The following is a 19,643-nucleotide window of genomic DNA, read 5'->3' as shown; positions in this document are numbered from 1 at the left end:
CTTAGTTGGTTATTGACAAAAATGAGGAAAAAACATGTATTTTATCATGTATTAGGCTTCAAGGTATCTCTGACTTGTATACATTTTCTCAATCATCAAAAATGTTTTTTACAGCAGTTGATGAAAAATGTATGAACTTCTCTCCAATGACCTAACTTCCCTCTCAATCCAAAATGTAGTGACTCAGCAAGACTCAGGTACCCAATCAACTCGTGTTAAATATGGCAGTTTTAATGTATTAACTTAGATAGGTTTTTGTTTGCAACATGAGTGGAGTTTCAAGTCTAACAATGGTATAATGACATATCTGTGGCACCAAAGCAGACCCCGAAAAATAATTAAACAAACATGCACTGCACTCAAATAGGCCAGAAGGGGCTTTCACCTGGTTAAATAAAGGCTACAAACAAATGCAAACATTAAACATGGCACTGTCTTCCCTGAGGAAATAAGTCTATCATGTAAAATAATCCACTCGGCTTGGTTTGAGTTTCGAGGTGTAAATAATTAAACTGTGTCCTCTGGCTACCTTGTGTGAGCATATAGACTCTTTGCAACTTAACAAACTAATTTCTTAAATAAACACATTACCCATTCATTTGTAGATGTAAGTGAATAGTGCACCAGAAGGAATAGAGCTTGTGCATTGATAGTTTTAACTGGATACAGAGCTACATATATGTCCTGTATCTACTCTTCACTGGCTGTTGGGCAGTGATAATGCAACAGAAAGCGCCCTCTGCTGGTTGCTGCTGCCAACATATGAAAAGTGAAACCAATTGAGCTCCCTCTTGACACACAGGTTACAGTATCTATAAAGAAGGCAGAGAAGAGCCGAGTCATGTCTCAGTCATGAGGAACAAATGTCTTTATGAGCTACAGTAATGGCCCTCTTCCTAACAGGCGCAGGTCCTATGAGTGTTGACGTCAGTGCCTTCACTTTCGTTCTCTTCTTCCAAAGCATTATTATCCAGATAATCATCCAGAGCTCCTAACAAGTTGTCCACATCTCTGTGGTGAGCCTGCAGCACCAGCTCTGTCAAACAAGTGAAGGCCTGAAGGAAGGTGGAAGTGAAAAATAAAAACACGAGATATTCAAAAAGAGTGATGCAGGGGATTCCCCCGAAGTATTTGTGCACAGACACTGACAGTTTCCTCACTCAATGCCCTACCTCACTGATGTTGCTGCTGGTGGAGGCGCTGGTCTCAAAGAACTCCATCCCATAGGTTTCTGCTAGCTTCAACAGGTGGATATGGTTAGAAATAAAAACAACAAAAAGTCATTTTATAGGTAATTAAATTAAGCACCTGGTAAGAGGACCATTATGTTAGTGGGTATTACTGGCCAATCAATATATTGTTAATGAGGACTTCATACAAATGAGCTGATGGACTGCCTCCACTTAATAATAATCTAAATTAAATAAAAACTCACATGTTATTGAAGTGGTAATGAAAGCTACGTTAATAAAGAATTCCTGTACCATAGTTTTGAAAAAACTGTTTTAGCTGGCTTTAGAAATGTCTGCCTATTATTTAATCCTGGTCACTGATAATTTAATTGTATTTTATTTGATGCCATTTAACTTAGATCTAATAGAAAAATCTACAGTGTAGTTAAAAATAAATAACTGATTGTCCAAATTTAGATCTATAATGTGATATGGTGAGAATGGTGTTTTTTTATTATTCATCAGGTAAGAAGCTCTGGGGCTAGAGGTTAAATACTTGATATATAGCAAAACACAGTAAACGAACATTACTGGGTAAGAGGATTTTGAGTACCTTAAACATTCTATATGTTTCATGATTGTTTATTAAGTAAGTAATATGCAAAAGATTCAATCAATAGACAAATTCCCAATCAAACCTTGCTTCCTTGGTCCTTGGTCACCTGCCTACTGAGCTCCTCATCAGACTTGTTTCCTATCAAGACCCTCTGCACCTGGTCTGGGGCACACTGCAAAACAACAACGAGACAGAAAGGACAGATAGCACAGAGATAAGGGACTTCATCATCCTGTCACTCACACTAAGCCACTCGGTGTGCAGCGAGCATCAGCAGAGCACCAAGAGGTTAGTATAAATACTGGGTCACTGTGAAGGGCGAGGGAGTGAAATTAGAGTACTTATTTCCTTACCTCATCCACATCACCTGCCCACTTCATGAGGTGCTGAAAGGACGACTCGCTGGTGATGTCGTAAACAAAGATGATACCCTGGAGAGAAATGAATGAAGACAGATTAAACAATGGACGCCACAGTAAGGCATGGAGGTAACTTGTTCATGTGAAGGGATCACCTGTGCTCGCCTGTAGTACTGCTTGGTGATGGTCTGATAACGCTCCTGTCCCGCTGTGTCCCTGTACCCGAGACAAAAACTAAATCAGCAGAAGATCGCACGATACGCAGGGTGTGTCAATGCATTGGATGACTTACCATATCTGTACTCGCACCCTGATTCCATCTAGTTCTAGTGTTTTCATTTTAAAATCGACTCCTACAACAAAAAGAGGGAAATTATGTTTTATGTCACACACAGATTGAATCAATAGCACATAACAGAAGCAAATTGTGATCAAATTTGAATCACTTTAGTAAAGGTAAAAGATGGGTGATGAATCCTGCTTTGTGCTATTTTAAATGGGCATTTGTAAGCACTCAGAAACACTATTATCCTAGTTTCTCGAGCACTGCAGCAGAGTGACAGCTTTTAAATCATTGTGTCTTTACAAGGGGCTTGAAACTGATGATAACTATGAATGTGCTTTTTTCTGCCGGGTAACAGGACAAGAAAGGTAAGAAATGTGACAGAAAGTCAGACAGTATAATGTGTTATCTTCTTAAAGGTCCCCTATTATACTATTTTTCATCAATATATTATAGGTCTCAGATATATACAAAACATGTCTCTGAAGTGTTTGGCTCAAAATACCAAACAGATCATGCATTGCAGCATCCCATAAACCCCTCTGTTTCAAAAGAGCTGATTCTCTGTCTTTTACTTTAGATGGAAATAAGGAGCCACTCCCCACGCCCGAGAGATGATTGGTTAAAAACAAAAACACAATGGTGCTCTAGGAGGAGATTCAGGTGATAAGGTGGGGGGGTGTTCCCTTAGACCAGTGTTTCTCAAAGTGGGGCGCAGAGGCATGACAGGGGGGGGGGGGGCACGAGAGACCAGGAGGAAAAACATTTTTATGAAAAAATAAATTCAAAACATTTATAAATCATAATTTGAAAAATTATTGATTCGAAAATAATATGATATGGTACAGATACGCCTGGGTCTCTGCGTTTAATTCAAGCTCGGCTCTGTGTGTATGTGGAACGAGCCATTTTGTGTGCGTGCGCGAGCAAGCGCACCGGTACCGGAGATCGTTGTTGTTAGCTTCTGGTGCTAAATTTGACCACACAGACTTATGGAGCATTGTTTTATTATCACTGTTCTAGCAAAGGAATGTTCACGTTCATATTGATGTATTTTAATAAATGTTAACTTGGCTCATTGACTATTTGGGGGGCCCGACTTTTTTTTTTCTCCAAAGGGGGGGCCTGACAGAAAAAGTTTGAGAACCACTGCCTTAGGCGGTTATTGGCTAATGGTTACATAAGCCAAAAAAACATTATGGCATCACAAACTTTCAGAATCTCTTAACACAGATTTATGTATAAAAGACATGAAAAAGTGGATTTTGAATAATAGGTACCTTTAAATTAATTATTAAAAATATTGATTTCCATTTTCAGGCCACATAAACACAATATGACATTGGACCGTTTAATTTAGGAGCCAGCTATCAATATAAGACAATATGATTTGCCCATTTAACACAATCAGTTACATACAAACCAACTCACCAGAAGCAACTAAAATAGGTTGTGACAATTGAATTACTAGACACTAAAAGAAGAGTGTCAGCATGTTTTGCCATCCAAATCCCAGAGGTTTACAGTCAACTGTCCCACTAAACAAAGTAAAGCAGAAAAGCCTTTCAGTAAAGAAGCGTAAACAAATATTTGTCTTTTTTTTTTTAACTGTTAATCTACAGCAGACGTGTCAAATTAGGAAAAGCACTTTGACAACGGCTGTTTTATTCTTGTGTCCCAGACAGTGAGCCAGGAAAGTGTGCAGATTCATTTCCTGAAACAAAGATTTGAAACGCTGACACAAGCTTCTGATTAACACAGTTCCATTGTTGCTTTACTTGTGTGTGCTTATGTAACTGCAAAGCCGTGAATGCAACAGGTATTTTCAACCTGTGTGTCAGTGTTCCCACAGACTGATGCTTAAGAGAAATAGGGAAACAGATGAGGGAGACTAATGTTTACTGATAATCACGACATCATGAGTCTAAAAGGAAGGAGATTTCATGTGCCATACTTTCAAATGTCTGGGTATAATCCATAATCCCATGTGACCGAGCTCTCCAGCGTGCAGTTCACGAACCTCTCACCCTGAATTCACCACACACACACACACACACACACACACACACACACACACACACACACACACACACACACACACACACACACACACACACACACACACACACACACACACACACACACACACAACACACACACACACACACCACACACAACACACACACACACACACACACACACACACACACACACACACACACACACACACACACACACACACACACACACACACACACACACACACACACACACACACACACACACACACACACACACACACTTCTCTTGCAACAAACTAAAAGCCTACAAAGTAGAGTAAAATACTTGTTTTTCTTTAATGGAAACAGTTTTCACTTTTCCTTTGAAACACCCCAAACATTATTCTTCATGTCATTAGTTTATCACACATGATGAAAACGGCATCAGTGGTATGAAGCACTAATGGGCTTATCAGTGTACAAGTGTCATTTTCTGAATACAAAACAGGATCTCAAACACTTTGAGGGCAGTGTGTTCTTTTCCTGTGGAAATTCCTTTCTATTGTTTTTGTCACATTAGCTTTTTTAAGCCTCTCCTGCACCCTTCAGTATCTTTCTTTAGGGGCATATATCGGTTACAAAATGTAAATATTTGATGACTGTTAATGGATCCTTCATAGCACTGACAGTTTGTTTCATCCAGTTAAAGGGCTAGTATGACCTGAGGCACGTGTTACTTATACCACTAGCTAATTAGGCCTGTTTAAACACTTTTAAATAAAAGGAAAATGACAGTTTATTGTTACAAATTGCAGCCTCTCCATTCATTCTGTGACATTTTATCCGGTTTTAACCTGCGGTTAATGCGGACACATATGATGAGTTTAGAAACAAGGGCGATTGAAAAACTTGTTGGATGTTCTTACCGATGGTGGAAATATGTGAAGGATCAAATTCACTCTCCGTGAACCTGCGCAACATGCACGTCTTCCCGACCCCCGAGTCCCCGAGCATGAGCAGCCTGAACAAGACATCGTACTGTTTAGCCATGACATAAAACTAAAACAGAAGAAAGCATGACTCCTCCATCGAGCTGTGTGCAGTGCACTGTGACTGCGTGCTGCCTTCAGGGACACTCGGAAAATACCAACTTCTTAACTTGGCAATTATAAATCCAAGTGTAGACAGCGAGAACTCACAACTCATCTCATTTTAAAGCCGAAGAAGCCGGTTGCTTTGTAATATAGAACATTGTAGTTTAGCGACTAGTCTTGTTTTAAAACTATGGGGGGGGGGAACGTAGAATAAAAAAGAAAAAACGTGAATTAAACATAGACCTATAATTTATACGTCTATGTTAAATCCACGTTATTCTTTTTTATTTATATATAAAGGGATTAGCTCCACAGTTGTAATGCATAAGATTAGCTTATTTTGTTCAGGTCTTCGAACTTCTCGTCCACATTCTCAACACTGCGTAATAAACGCATGACATTACGCATTATTTCCTACGGCTCCTGAAGGCAGCATATGTATCCCTAAAGAAGTGTATATGAATAGCCTGCATGAGAATCGTATGTGTTGTTGATCTGTAATAAGTGTTACGTTGATTTGTTTGTCCTTCTCGGACCATGCACTACGCATTTCAGTGGTTTTCTGTTAGAAAAGAAAGCAACCAATCAGATCTTGTTCTGGGTCTCTGGGTAGAATATCCTTCAACCAAGGTATTCTACATCCTTGATCGAATGCCCTGGCCGTTGCACTGCCAGGGCAATGCGAGCGTACGTTTGGACTGACAGTTTGATCAACCAATCAATCATATATTGATTTGTAGCCAATGGGCGTATTCTTTCAGAGTTCCCCTCGGTTCCAGGGTACTCTAGCAGTGGCGCCAGCAGGGGGGGCCATGGCCACCCTGATATATTTGTTGGCCCCCCCCACCACACATAGATGAGTAACAAATGCGTCACTTCCGGGCAAAAATAACGGCTCCGTCCACTTTTGGGGGAAAACAACGCCGTCAGTTGAACGGCGGTCAATACAAATTCTGAAGTTTTTGCCAATCCGATCAGAAATGTATGAAAACCGGAGACTTTTGGATCTTCAAAGAGCCCGATTCCAATGGCCAGACAGGCAAACAATTGCATTAAGCCATTAGAAATCGACGATCGGGCTCGATATATGGTTAAATATAGCAGTAGGCGATCGATTTTCATAGATGAGAGTAACATCTACGTGACTTTACGGCCCCGCCCACTTTTGGGGGAAACAACGCTGTCATTTGATTGGCGATCGAGCCTGAAGCCGCAGAGATCTTCTGTTACTGTCCTTTCTTCTTAGAGGAAGTACAGAAACACTGAACTCTTAATTATTTTTTATGTTTGAGGTGTAATAAACGACACAGCAGCTTTTTGGCATGTTAAAACTATTATGTTCCGCCTCGCTCATGAGAGTAACAGCTGGAGAAATTACAGGCTCGCCTACTGATTTTAATTTTACCATATATCGAGACTGATTGTCGATTTCCAATGATCGAATGTAATTGTTTGCCTGACTGGCCATCGTAATCGAGCGCTTTGAAGATCCAAAAATCCACGGTTTTCAAAAAAATTTGATCGGATTGGCAAAAACTTCAGAATTTGTATTGACCGCCATTCAAATGAGTGTTGTTTTCCCCCAAAAGTGGGCGGGGCCGTAATTTTTGCCCGGAAGTGACGTAGGTGTTACTCTCATCTATACCGCCTCGCCAGTCACGTATGCGTAGTAGTTTATCTGATATTTACATGGATGTATAATAAGAACTGGATACAGCGTGGGAGGCGGGGCCTCATTCATTCCTATGAGAGTTGCTCATTGGCGCATGATGATAAAATGGCCCAACTTTTGAGAGAGCGAAACGTTACAGATTACAGATTACCCGGCATGCCTGAGAAGTACCCGTATATGCGCTCATAGCGCATGCGCAACTTTAACCAAAAATGCTCGTTCACATCAAGCACGTCAATTTGCGTACACGTAAGTTACAGAACCGCGCGTTCATGACAGCATGGTAATGATTTGTTATTATGATGGATTTGATATTAACGAGGCGGCAGTTAGCAGCTAGCTAGTAATTATGCTAATGTACACATCAATCGTTATGTACTTAATTACGCTGTAACAGGATCTAGTGATATCCAAGCAACAGAGCTTCATTTAGCATGAAATATTTATTGCACTGTATATATATATATATATATAAGCAATTAAGTAAGCTTAATAAGACCATAAGATGATAATTAAAAACATGTTGAGGCACAAATACATCCCAAAAGGATAAAATAGTTTTATTTATAGTCTCATAATAAAGGTATGCCTTAACTTGCAAGACAACCGTTGGCAGTATGTACAACATACCTGTAATTTCCATGGAATGGAACAAACAAATATTGATTACGTACACACTAAGTTACCTCTGCGTAAAGGAAAGAAAGATAAACATTCCCAACACAGGCAAATATTTCTAGGGAAGGCTTTTCTTTGCAGAACTGACACCATTAAAGAGTATACAGTGGTACTACACACTGAAATGGACTTTCATTTACAAAAATAAAGGTCGCTGCCCTTACGTAACATTCAGTATCCATTAGGGGATTTTTTTTTCATATTGATATTTTATCTGATACTAATAAAAATAGAGGAAAATAAATAGTTGAACCTGTGGGAAATTCATTGAAACAGCAGGTCAACTCATTCATCCTCCTGTGCTCTCTGGGAAACCTCAAGCCAAACGTAAAGGAGATCAAACATGAGGGTAACAAATTAATTTCCAAGCATTACTATAAATTGAGGAATTAATTCAATTACACTAACATCTTTTAAAGACAAAAACTTCAGCCACCTACACTGAGTGGAGGGTTGCATCTTTGTATAACAGACTTCTTCTTTTTTCAAAAGCAACTTCACATTCTTTTCTGGAAAAGTTTGATTATTAAAAAGGTAAACTATCCCTAATTACCCATTTCATTAAAGTCGAAAAGTCTCACTCTCTCACAGATTGCAGAGGTTGTCTAAACCGAAAGAGAAAACAAAAACAAATGTATTATAATTTCTGTAGCTTTACCTAAGCCTCATACCTTGTTGTCTCCACATTTGCTTATGAATGGTTATCATGTGGTCTGAAAAAAAGCATATTGTTCTTCAAAACTGCAGAGCTGCCTCACTTTTGGGATTTAAAAAGTTGTTGCTGGGCCACGAAACGGAGTGACAGGATGCTTGCCAGGAGGGAAAGGAAGGTAGAAGCGTTTTATACATAACAGCATCGCTCTCACACAGTCTCCACCTCGTCTCCTGGACTGCCGTTTGAAGGCAGGACAGTGCGGACAGGTGAGAGGAGTGGGGGCTGGTGGGCAAAAAGAGTCTGTTTGGAGAACCGGGGAAACGACCCGGGTCTAGCTGGGCTCCACGCGCAGCTTCTTTCTGTTGGGAGGCTCATCCGGCTCTGATTCAGAGCTGGAGTCGGAGCCGCCGTCGAAGGCCGACACCGCGCTGCCTTTCCGGTTTGTGTACATGCTGCTGTCAGAAGAGTAGTTCGTCTGGAGCTGAGTGTTCCCCTTCGCCTTCTCCAGAGCCCGAACTGCAGTAACCAGAGACAGAAAGACACATTAGATCCAGTCGAATACTGTCGCACAAATACACAAACAAAACCGTTCGTCCACGTACCCTGCTGCTCTAACAGTGCATTCTGCTTCTTTAAGTCATCGATGTCTTGCTGGTGGGTATGGTTTTTTCGCCTCATGTACTGGATGTACTCGGTGGCTTTGTCTAGAATCTGTGCTCGGGAAGCCTGTTTGACAGAACTCTGTCAGCAAAAATTCAGAGAGCCGTGGGAAAAGAGCTGCAGTGTCTGTTCAACAGAACAACATTAATTGTGCCAAAACAGTTATACAGTGATCAGTGTTACACATGTATGTTGCAACTGGGGATGGCAGGTTCAGCTCGTTTTGCTTTCGATAGCCAACACGCATTAACAAATATTTGTATCGGTTGATTACAAAAAAAAATAATAAGGCAAAATGACGTGAAATAGAAGAGGCACTTTACATTTACGCCAGAGCTACATGAATCAATTAAGTTTGACACACTATATCTGTTTAGATGAGCTGACATTTCTTTGGCAATGTTAATATATAATCTGTAACCAATCACCAATTTTTTTTAAAAACATTTGTATTTAAACATTGACATCCCCAGTTGCAATGACTTTTTAATAAGGATAATACAATAAGGATAAAAAACATAACTATTCCAAAGGGTCAGCAACCTTTTGGTGCTAACAATGACATATTGCAGAATATTTCCTAGCACAAATACACACATTTCCTTCATGATAAAGCACCATCCCAACTGCACAATGAATGATGCCAATGTCTGCTGCACCTGCTAATAATGATTTACTGATCAAATGGACTATACCAACAAATGTCTCTTGGTTACGGTGGGCTAGGTGCTAAAATGTTATAGAGCTGCTGCCTTCAGTCTGTAATAGTACACTGAGGACATGTGAGGCAATATTTCAGATCTCAGATTTCATCATTAAGGGGAAACTAGTGTGAGCTTATTTGACACATAGGTGGCTTTGCTGGCAAGCACTTTTCTAAAATAAGTCCCTGATTTACGGTTTGTCCTGTGCATGTTGATATATTAGTTGTATGTATAATGACTTAAGTGTTTTAATCCACCTATGAAGCCAAAAGGCCAATTCACACATTTGTGGATGATAAAGATTGTTTGGTTGATTATTACTTTCTCATTCCTCTATTAAAGCCCTCTAAGAAAGCTGTCCAAGCAGAACACAATAGTATAACATTGACACTTAAGTGTGCAACTGGAATAATGTCTGATTAGGTGGTTGAATATTAAGGACTTGGAATTGCAGGTGATGAGCTGGAAAGTCAGTAACTGTGACAATGCAAGATGAAGGAAGCTGTCTTTTCACCCACTGGTCGTCTAGATCAGGGGTTCCCAAACTTTTCAGCCCGCGACCCCCAAAATAACAGTGCCAGACTGGCGACCCCTGACAACTGGGGGGATTTTTATTTAGGTTTTCCACACTCTCGCGGGAATATCTTCGCAATGGAGCGAGCTTAAGTTTCATGATATAGCCCAGCGCAACACCTTCGTCACACATGTTGCCACTTGTGTGTACCATTTTCAGGCGATTTGTAATCTGTTCTAGAAAAACTAGGTGTTTTTTTAGGATTTCAAGAAGCATATAGAACAAACAATGGATGCATTTTATGAATATTTATCCATGCTGGAAGTAGATTTTGATGTTTTAGGAGTGAGATAGATATTACTATCTAATATATGCATCCAATGAAGCATTGCATGAAGTCTGTTGATGATCAGAGGCTGTTGTTGGGGCTGCATAAAGGTTTTTTATTTTTGTTTTGTAGGCACACCATGCAGGCCAGCCCGATGGTCACCAAGGCTCATGTTTTAATAGCATTTTTACAAAAAAAGACCAGGCGAGCCTAACATGTGAAAAAGGGACTTAGACCTCAGAGAGTTAAACTTGGGCTGCGGCCATAGTTTTACTGTATTTTGTTTTGAAAATCCACAGCGGAGGTTTGTGTCGTACTACATGCGGTGTATTTTGCATATCTCTCAGTAGCAAATGATCTGTGAGTCTGTTGGACATAAACTCCGTAATAAATGTAGTCTACATTTCATAAGAGGTGTAAAACCTGAGAGCATTTTAAATCGCATTTGAACTAAATGCTTATATAATCTATAGTTGTATTTGTATTGTTGATTTATTGTGTGAACGAGGCGATATAGAGAAGGTTAAGCTGTCATTATTAGGCTGTTATGTACTGTTGGAGTGGTAAGCAGGCCTATTGTTTTTGGATATTTGTGGAGTTAGGTGGTCCGTGAGTGTTTTTTTATTGGTTAAGTGTCCTTGGTATGAAAAAGTTTGAGAAACACTGCGCTAGTGTTTTGTCAACGGGGGGAGCCTCGCTGCGGGGAAATTATACAGATGGCCAGTCCGCCCCTGAAAAATGTCTATGCACGCGTTATTATTAATAAAAATTATTAAATGTTTGTACATTTCAATTTTTCTTTTGTAATCATCTCGCGACCCCCACTTTGGGAACCCCTGGTCTAGATCAGAGAGGCAGCTGTAACCTTTCATTACGGCTGACACTTTCTTTTCTTTTGGTCGATATGCTCAGTCAAACTAAACTCAGTCAGACAATGACTGGTGCTCATAAGGAGGAAGGCGTTTCTTAACCCATCTCTTTCAAGTCGAGGAAGAGAACATGTGTTTGTGAGAGACTGAAGTAAACACGGCACTCCCTCGAAGAGCACACATGTCACAATCCTGTCAATTGTTCTTCTGTATGCATATGCAAAAGGGGGGGGGGTTTGCGGGTCAGGTTCTGGTGTTTGATTAAGACATGTTGTTGTGGCCTGGGCGGTGCAGATTAGCTCTTATAACGGGTCAGGTGGGGGCAGTTATGAAAAAGCCCCTACCTGTGCATAACAAGTTAACAGGCTTTGAGCGTTAACATATCAGAACTGGCATATTTCACTATGTTCGGTATAAAAAAAACAGTCTAATCATTTTGTTAATAATTTTAACTGCAGGTGCATCTACTTGCGACAACCTCGACTACCCATTCTTCACACTGTCATCCTTTAAGTATAATATCATTCAGTTAGAAATAATTTAACAACATAGAAATAGCTTTGTATGTTTATTTATAGTTTTGTATGGCTAATGTGGTTAATCTAGAGAAAACACACCCCCTCCTGACAGTTTCTCATCTGTTTGTTTTCCTATATCTTAGGACATGCAGTTCAGGTTATGTAAATAGTTAGCTAGCCTTAAGGCAGACTAACTGATAGTGACACTGACAAGAAAATCTAAAAGTTGTTTATGTGAACTAGGTTGCTGTGCCCTGAGATAGAGAGCTTACCTTAAAAACAGATTCAACATCTTTTCTGGTAGAGAAAATGCATATATTTTCCTCTCACCTTCTCCCCTTGTAATGCAGGCACAGAATCTCGTAAACCGGAAAAGCTGTCTTTAATGTGGTCCCTGCGTTTGCGCTCCAGCGCGTTGTGATGGGCTCGCTTGTCTGCCTACAGATGGAGAGACAAAGTGTACACTCAGAACGCAGCTCATATACTCAAAAACTCATAAGATAATACCAAGGAAGTCATTCCCATGTGAGTTTGGACATAGAAGAAAGACAGAGCTATTAAAAAAATGTCAATATACAAATGTTTCAGCTTTGAATTGGACTCAAGCAGAATGAGTAGTGGTACAAAACGTGTTATGTGTTCTTATGTTATACTCATCATACAGCAGGGACCTGTGGTGTGAGCATATTGTTTACAGGGAGGGGATGTGTTTACAGAACGTTAACTAAATATGTGGCATTGTTTAAAGGTTGGAACAGCATACATGGGTCAGTTTTGTCTACCAAATGTCCTTCACGAGAACTACATTTTAACTCCAACGTCTACCTTCTCCCCGCTGTTTCAAAAGGACTGAACATAACCAATAGAAGCAGGTAAATGCAACCTTAAGAGCAATATCTTCCAGAGAAAGTCATAAAATGCTTGCTTTTTTTAACTTACCTGATGGATTTTTTGGCAATAGCTTTATAGATTTGTGTATCATTAAGGCACCTTGAATGTAAGGAACCATTTTCTAGGTGAAATACAATAAAATGTATATTATTAGGAAGAAACACCATATATATTTAAATGTACATGTGTAGCTGCATGCATGTCATTCATAAGCGCTGCCAATGATTGTGAAAACATAACTTGATCAAATGACCTCTCTTACAGTAAGTTCTGCACTGAGCAACACTAAAACCATATCTTTATTCGTATCAAGGATTAATCTATCCTGTAACGTGTTAAGGTGTAAATGTTGAAAAACGTGGGCTTAACAGCATGTTATGTATAGTGTGGCTTTAAGAGGATCCCAAGCTGGAGATCACAGCTTAATCAAAGGGGGGAGGGGAATCCATGGCTATGAGAAATATGTGACCAGATCGAGAATCTGACACAAAATCATATGCATACTCAATTGAAACCCTATGGCACCTTTATATGCAATTTAAAAGCAGCGGTGTGTAAACCACAGGCCATTTAACTCAGCATGTACATTGTACAGTATGTGTTATGTTGCATTTGGCAAGTATGCTTCAAATGCAGCTTTAAATAATGCAGCAGTGCTTAATTCTCGCATTAGGAAAACACATTTTAGAAAGGCCCAGATATGTGCAGGAACAGAACAGGTGAACTTGGCATGTTGCTAATCGACAACACACGAAAACATCAACACTGTCTCTGGGGTTCTTCTTGCACAACCGCCGTTTGGGGTGTGTTGCGCCTGTATTCATGCAGTTACGCCGAGGTTGCTTGGAGCGGCCATGATAGACGTTTAAAGACTCGCTAAAAACCTTGAAAGTTACGCTAGCTACAATAAACACTCAATTTCCACATCCCTAATTCAACGGTATGGGAGGAAAAACTAACATTTAAATATAAATCCACTTCAAAAGTAGTTACGTATTGAATGGCATGGGGAACTTTCACTATCTTTGAAGTAATATAATCAACAACAACAATTATCATACTACATTTGCTTTCCTTGTCTGCTGAGAATATACTCAACTGTTGAATTATAGTATTTTTAATGTACAGTTGTTTATTAGAGTTCAACTTTTGAGTTAATAAGCAGTTTGGATGTGACCTTTCGTCTAACGTTATGTTCTCTCCAGAACTGCACAGCTAAGAGACTCAACATTATATGTTTCTATATCTTCTTTGAATTCTGAGCAGACATCTATTGGGATGTACAGCAAACCTATAAACATTACTTGTCGTTGTAAAAAAGTAAGGGAAGTGTCAATGCATTACGTATAACAGTGGAGGTAAACAACACGTAAAATACAGATTTGATCACATTTTCAAGAAGGCGTATTCCATTAAATGATGTGTAATATAATATGTGCACGTAAGTTTGTCCAAGTCCTTTTTGGCCGCTCCCAGCACCTGTACCGTAATTGCACTATTAAATAAGAAACCAGATCTAAACGACGGCTGGCTTAACTGGTTTCGCAAACGACAGCTCACTTGACCGCAGTAAAACCACGGAACATATTCACCAGACTCACTGCTTGACTTTATGTTACAAGCCAGCGAGTCAGTTGCTACGGAAAAAACACTTCTTGTAAAAAAGATCACCTCCTATTCGTCTTAAAATCCAGTAATAAATATGAAACCCAGCAAGCTAACTAGCTAGCTAGCTCAATCAGATATCGTAGGTTGGCAGGCATGTTAAAGTTGCTGTTGGCTAACAAATTGGCTAGCTACTTCTAGAGGAAACTAAACCACATACATCGCTGTCGACGTCGATGTCATCGTTTTCGCTCATTCTTCGGTGAACTGGTTCGAAAAAAGAAAGCAAGCAGCTGTCAAAACAAAGTGCAGCGACAACTGGAGGCAAATAATAAAATCTAGCACGGAGCTTTCCTACAGCAGAGACATGACGATCAACGGTTTCTTTACACGTGATTCGCCTACACATGGACTGAAAAACATAAACAGCGCAGGCGCATCAAAGCAAGGCCTTATGGGAAATGAAGTAATTTGACCACTCACAGCCGGGCTAGCGCTGTCGCTGCTTCTGGCATGATAACTACATTTCCCATAAGACAACGGGTTTAGACTCTCCCACCAAAATATACCGGTCCGTTATCTCCTACAAGTTGCAAGCACAGCAGCCTCAGGACATTCCGTGTTATTACCGTTATTACTCAAATTCATGCACATATCTTTGCTGTATTGTAATTATAACAATTGAAAAATGCATTTCTTGAAATTGTCACAAGTGAATCAGTGATGACGAAACATATACAACAATATTTGATGTGACATGCTCCTGAAATATCTGTCGTGCAAACTCGATTCTCTGTTGGCAGCAGAAATACTGCGGTCAAGCCAGCCTCCACTCGTGAAAACCTAGTCAAGCCGTGATATTGCGGTGCGTGAATATCCTATGCATTACGGTAGAGTCCTGGAAACACTGCCTTCAAAAATAAAAGCACTTACTCGGTCAATAACATATACACCAAAATAACATACCAAACATATTCAATTAAGAAATATGTACTATATAATGTGATCAATAATTATTTAAAACAAACTACGTATAACTACCACATTATAAATGAGTGAATGTAAAACTTAAGGAGTTTCAAAATAAAAGACCTTTGAAATATCTATTGTATGAGCTATCATCCCTCTGTTTTTAGATGAGAATAAAACAAAAATTGTCCAGTATCAAAGACTCATCTCACTCCAGGGTGATAGCAGGACACCCCATCTAGTCACTTAGAAAAAATCAGGACATTCTGATATACAGTTTCAAAATAAAAGACCTTTGAAGTCTCATATATGAGCTATCATCCCTCTGTGTTTAGATGAGAATAAACCAAAAACTGTCCAGTATCAAAGACTCCTCTCACTCCAGGGTGATAGCAGGACACCCCATCTAGTCACTCAGAAGAAATAAGAATATTCTGATATAGAGTTTTAAAATAAAAGACCTTTGAAGTCTCAGATATTGGCTATAATCCCTCTGTTTTTAGATAAGAATAAAACAAAAAATCTCCAGTATCAAAGACTAATTTCACCCCAGGCTGGTAGCAGGACACCCCATATAGTCACTCAGAAGAAATAAGAATATTATGACTTCAAAGGTCTTTTATTTTGAAACTGTTCATCAGAATGTCCTGATTTTTTCTGAGTGACTAGATGGGATGTCCTGCTATCACCCTGGAGTGAGATGAGTCTTTGATACTGAACAGTTTTTGATTTATTCTCATCTAAAAACAGAGGGATGATAGCTCATACAATAGATATTTCAAAGGTCTTTTATTTTGAAACTCCTTAAGTTTTACATGCACTCATTTATAATGTGGTAGTTATACGTAGTTTGTTTTAAATAATTATTGATCACATTATATAGTACATATTTCTTAATTTAATATGTTTGGTATGTTATTTTGGTGTATATGTTATTGACCGAGTAAGTGCTTTTATTTTGAAGGCAGTGTTTCCAGGACTCTACCGTAATGCATAGGATATTCGCGCACCGCAATATCACGTGCGGGCTGGCTTGACTAGGTTTTCCCGAGTGGAGGCTGGCTTGACCGCAGTGCAAAATGCATGTTGTTGAAGTGTGATGGTCATTGACAACAGGGCAGTGTGTTACAATAACTAAGCTCTTCTTGCAGCATATGATTTTGAGGCCAGATGGTGGCCTGGCTCACTATGGCTTCCCTCCCCCACCCACCATTCATGGCTTTACACTTGCCAAATAGCTTCTGCAGCAAGTCATCACTGCATATAAACCTGCTGCAGCACCCAATACATGTACTTGTGAATGTATTATCAGGAATTATTTGTCTAATTTGAATAGGAAAGGGAGGCACTTGGGCTGTTTTATGTCCTTTTAAATGATATGATAACACATACATTCTCATGTAATATGTAGACACCATGTCGGGGCCTTTGACCTTTACTGTCATGACTTTCATGAGATCTTTCTAGAGGGTTATCAAGAATAACTTTTATCCAATGACCTTTTCCCTCTCTGTCTGTGTCTGTGTATTCTCTTGTTCCGATTAACCCAGCCAAATCTTTTTTCTTGTTTTGTATCTATACACTGTAAAAATCAACCTATAGGATCTACTCAATAAAATGGGGGTAACAATTTGCACACACTCCTTTTGAGTAGATTTTACCCAATATTTTTGGGTAAAGGTTACTAATATTTAATATATAAGACTTACTTTAAGAAATTAAGTAAAATCTAACTCAATTACTTAATAAAACATATTATTTATAAATGAGTAATATTTACTCTCAATCATAGGCAGCTGGGTAAAGGTTACTAATATGTAATATATAAGACTTACTTTAAGAAATTAAGTAAAATCTAACTCAATTACTTAATAAAACGTATTACTTATAAATGAGTAATATTTACTCCTAATCGTAGGCAGCTATTTACTTAATAATTGATCCATATTACACATTAATATTACTTTATTAGTAAGGTTACCAGTAAACAATATATTGCCACACAAGATTTTATTGATCATGTTTTTTTTTATTGACCAAATGATAAAAAATGTATAAGTGCAATATGGTCATACATTGAGATTATTTAAACAGTTAAGTGCATTTCAATTGTTAACACTGAGCAGAATCTTCAAAAATAGTCATACAATCACATTGTTTTAACAATAAAGTGCATGGGAATTGTAAACATTTTTAATCTTCCAAGTGCAATTTACTCAACTATTAAAAAGTGCCAGTAAACAGTCCACTTTTAACAGAAAAAGGTTTCTTCACATCACATTATTTTGTGTTTGTGTCACTCGGCACTAAAACAAGTCAACATCCACTTCAGAACAAATTGTTTATTTGAGGCTATGGACCTGTTTGAGCAGCTTGGCTCCATCAAGCTCCAAAAACAGTTTTTAGAATACCTCAAATGTGTATTTGAGCCAGGTTGAGGGCGTAGAGATGAATCCCATCAACAGTGCGCATGCCTTTGTTTGGTTTCCGCACAAATTCAAAACTCTGTCTCCCTCTATGACAATGGACACATCTGCTGGTCCCCTGTCCCTGGCATCATGGATCACAAGCACCTTCATCGTTTGGTCCACGACGTTGTCATGCTCGTCCTCCATGTTGAAAAGAAAGAAAGAAAAGCATATTCACTTTAAATTAGGCATATAGGCTTTGTGGTCTAGCATTAAGCCCAGCGCCATATAGATAGAAGAGTTACGACAACGGAAGTCCAAAAACGGTTATCGTCACGTGGTTCATGTAGACGAGGATCGTTCCCCGGAAGTTCATGGCGGGCAATGTGAATGCATTGATAACAGGAGATAGAACTATGATTTTTGGTAATTTTTAGTGAATAAAGGTTTTGATTTGCAATATGTATACAACAAATCGATATGTGTATGTATTTACATCAATATGTTTTTAAAAATAAAATAGAATTTGCTAATATTAAGTGATAATATTAGGATTAGTGTGAACAACTAGTTTACATGTTAGGCTAACAGTGCCTTGGTTAAAGAGCCTGTTGCTGTTTATTTATAGCTTTGAATTCTTTAAAACCAATATTATCTTCTTAAACTTGTATGGTAGTCAGGAGCATCACTTTCTAATGTTTATTGATATATTTAGAGGGAGGGGATCTAAAGTAATGCTTTAAAATTCAGATTAGATTAATGTCTACCATTTTCTTAAATTCATGGTAGTTTCAGTAACCATGGTAACTGAGGACACAAGTTATCTAAATGACTAATGTCATCTTTATGGCTTTCAGAAAGGACAGGAGACCGACAGGTGAGTATCAAAGGACTAGCAGCAGCAGCAGCAGCAGCAGCAGCAGCAGCAGCAGCAGCAGCAGCAGCAGCAGCAGCAGCAGCAGCAGCAGCAGCAGCAGCATGATGATGATGTTACATTTGTTGTTTTTAGGAACATCCATTGCAAATACATGGAATTCAATAAACATTGAATAGCATATCATGCAGTTTGTCTGTGCCTTTTCCTCCGTGTTGTCCTGGTTTGCTGTGCTGCCTCCTAGTCGCCACCATGGTTTGCTGTGCTGCCTGGTGTTTAGAGTCGGAGAGGTCCTGATAATTTATTCCGGTAAATTACTCTGACCTACTAATTGACCTGACCGAAGTTATTGAGTCTATGTAAGTTTGCTGCTTGGCTCAGATCCACCAACGTTAGCAAGATCTCACCTCTTCCTAACCCCCCGAAGAACCAGGTTCAATTAACTGCTGTTTCAATTCAGACAACTCTTTTTTAATCTGTTTAAGGGATCCCGAAGGATCTTGATATCAGTAAATGGAGTGTGCTCCTACCTAAGTGTGTGTGGCAGGGTGCAGTCTTACCTTTTAAGCAGGAGAGGAGAGCACAGGTTGTCTTTTAAATTAACCCAGTCCAACAGGTGGGATCAGTTTATTTGAAGAAAAATAGGTCCAAACTAATACAGGGTTTTTACCTTCTCTCTTTAAAACATTATAATCATACTAAAAAAAATGGTGCTGTGATCATGTTCAAATGAAACTTTAATTCACAGTCTTACATTTATTACCAAAATGTTTT

The 19,643-nt window shown here is 39.1% G+C and overlaps 2 protein-coding genes across 2 annotated transcripts; both read right to left on the bottom strand.

The window, feature by feature from the left end:
- Positions 1 to 210: 210 nt before the first annotated feature.
- On the bottom strand, positions 211 to 5,556 carry LOC117550080 (ras-related protein Rab-15-like). Its single transcript, XM_034222377.1, has 7 exons — positions 5,357 to 5,556; positions 2,440 to 2,500; positions 2,303 to 2,363; positions 2,142 to 2,219; positions 1,871 to 1,960; positions 1,173 to 1,238; positions 211 to 1,055 (listed from the first exon to the last, which is right to left on the bottom strand). The coding sequence occupies exons 1-7, from the start codon at positions 5,478 to 5,480 to the stop codon at positions 897 to 899; spliced, it is 639 nt and encodes a 212-aa protein (XP_034078268.1). The 5' UTR covers positions 5,481 to 5,556; the 3' UTR covers positions 211 to 896.
- Positions 5,557 to 7,731: 2,175 nt separating this feature from the next.
- On the bottom strand, positions 7,732 to 15,034 carry LOC117550122 (protein max-like). The gene is made up of 4 exons (XM_034222446.1): positions 14,839 to 15,034; positions 12,453 to 12,560; positions 9,132 to 9,270; positions 7,732 to 9,045 (listed from the first exon to the last, which is right to left on the bottom strand). The coding sequence occupies exons 1-4, from the start codon at positions 15,025 to 15,027 to the stop codon at positions 8,861 to 8,863; spliced, it is 621 nt and encodes a 206-aa protein (XP_034078337.1). The 5' UTR covers positions 15,028 to 15,034; the 3' UTR covers positions 7,732 to 8,860.
- Between the last annotated feature and the right edge of the window lie 4,609 nt (positions 15,035 to 19,643).

Source organism: Gymnodraco acuticeps, unplaced genomic scaffold, assembly GCF_902827175.1.
Source record: "Gymnodraco acuticeps unplaced genomic scaffold, fGymAcu1.1, whole genome shotgun sequence".
In the NCBI taxonomy this organism is placed as follows: domain Eukaryota; kingdom Metazoa; phylum Chordata; class Actinopteri; order Perciformes; family Bathydraconidae; genus Gymnodraco; species Gymnodraco acuticeps.
This window is presented reverse-complemented; position numbering and strand designations above follow the sequence as displayed.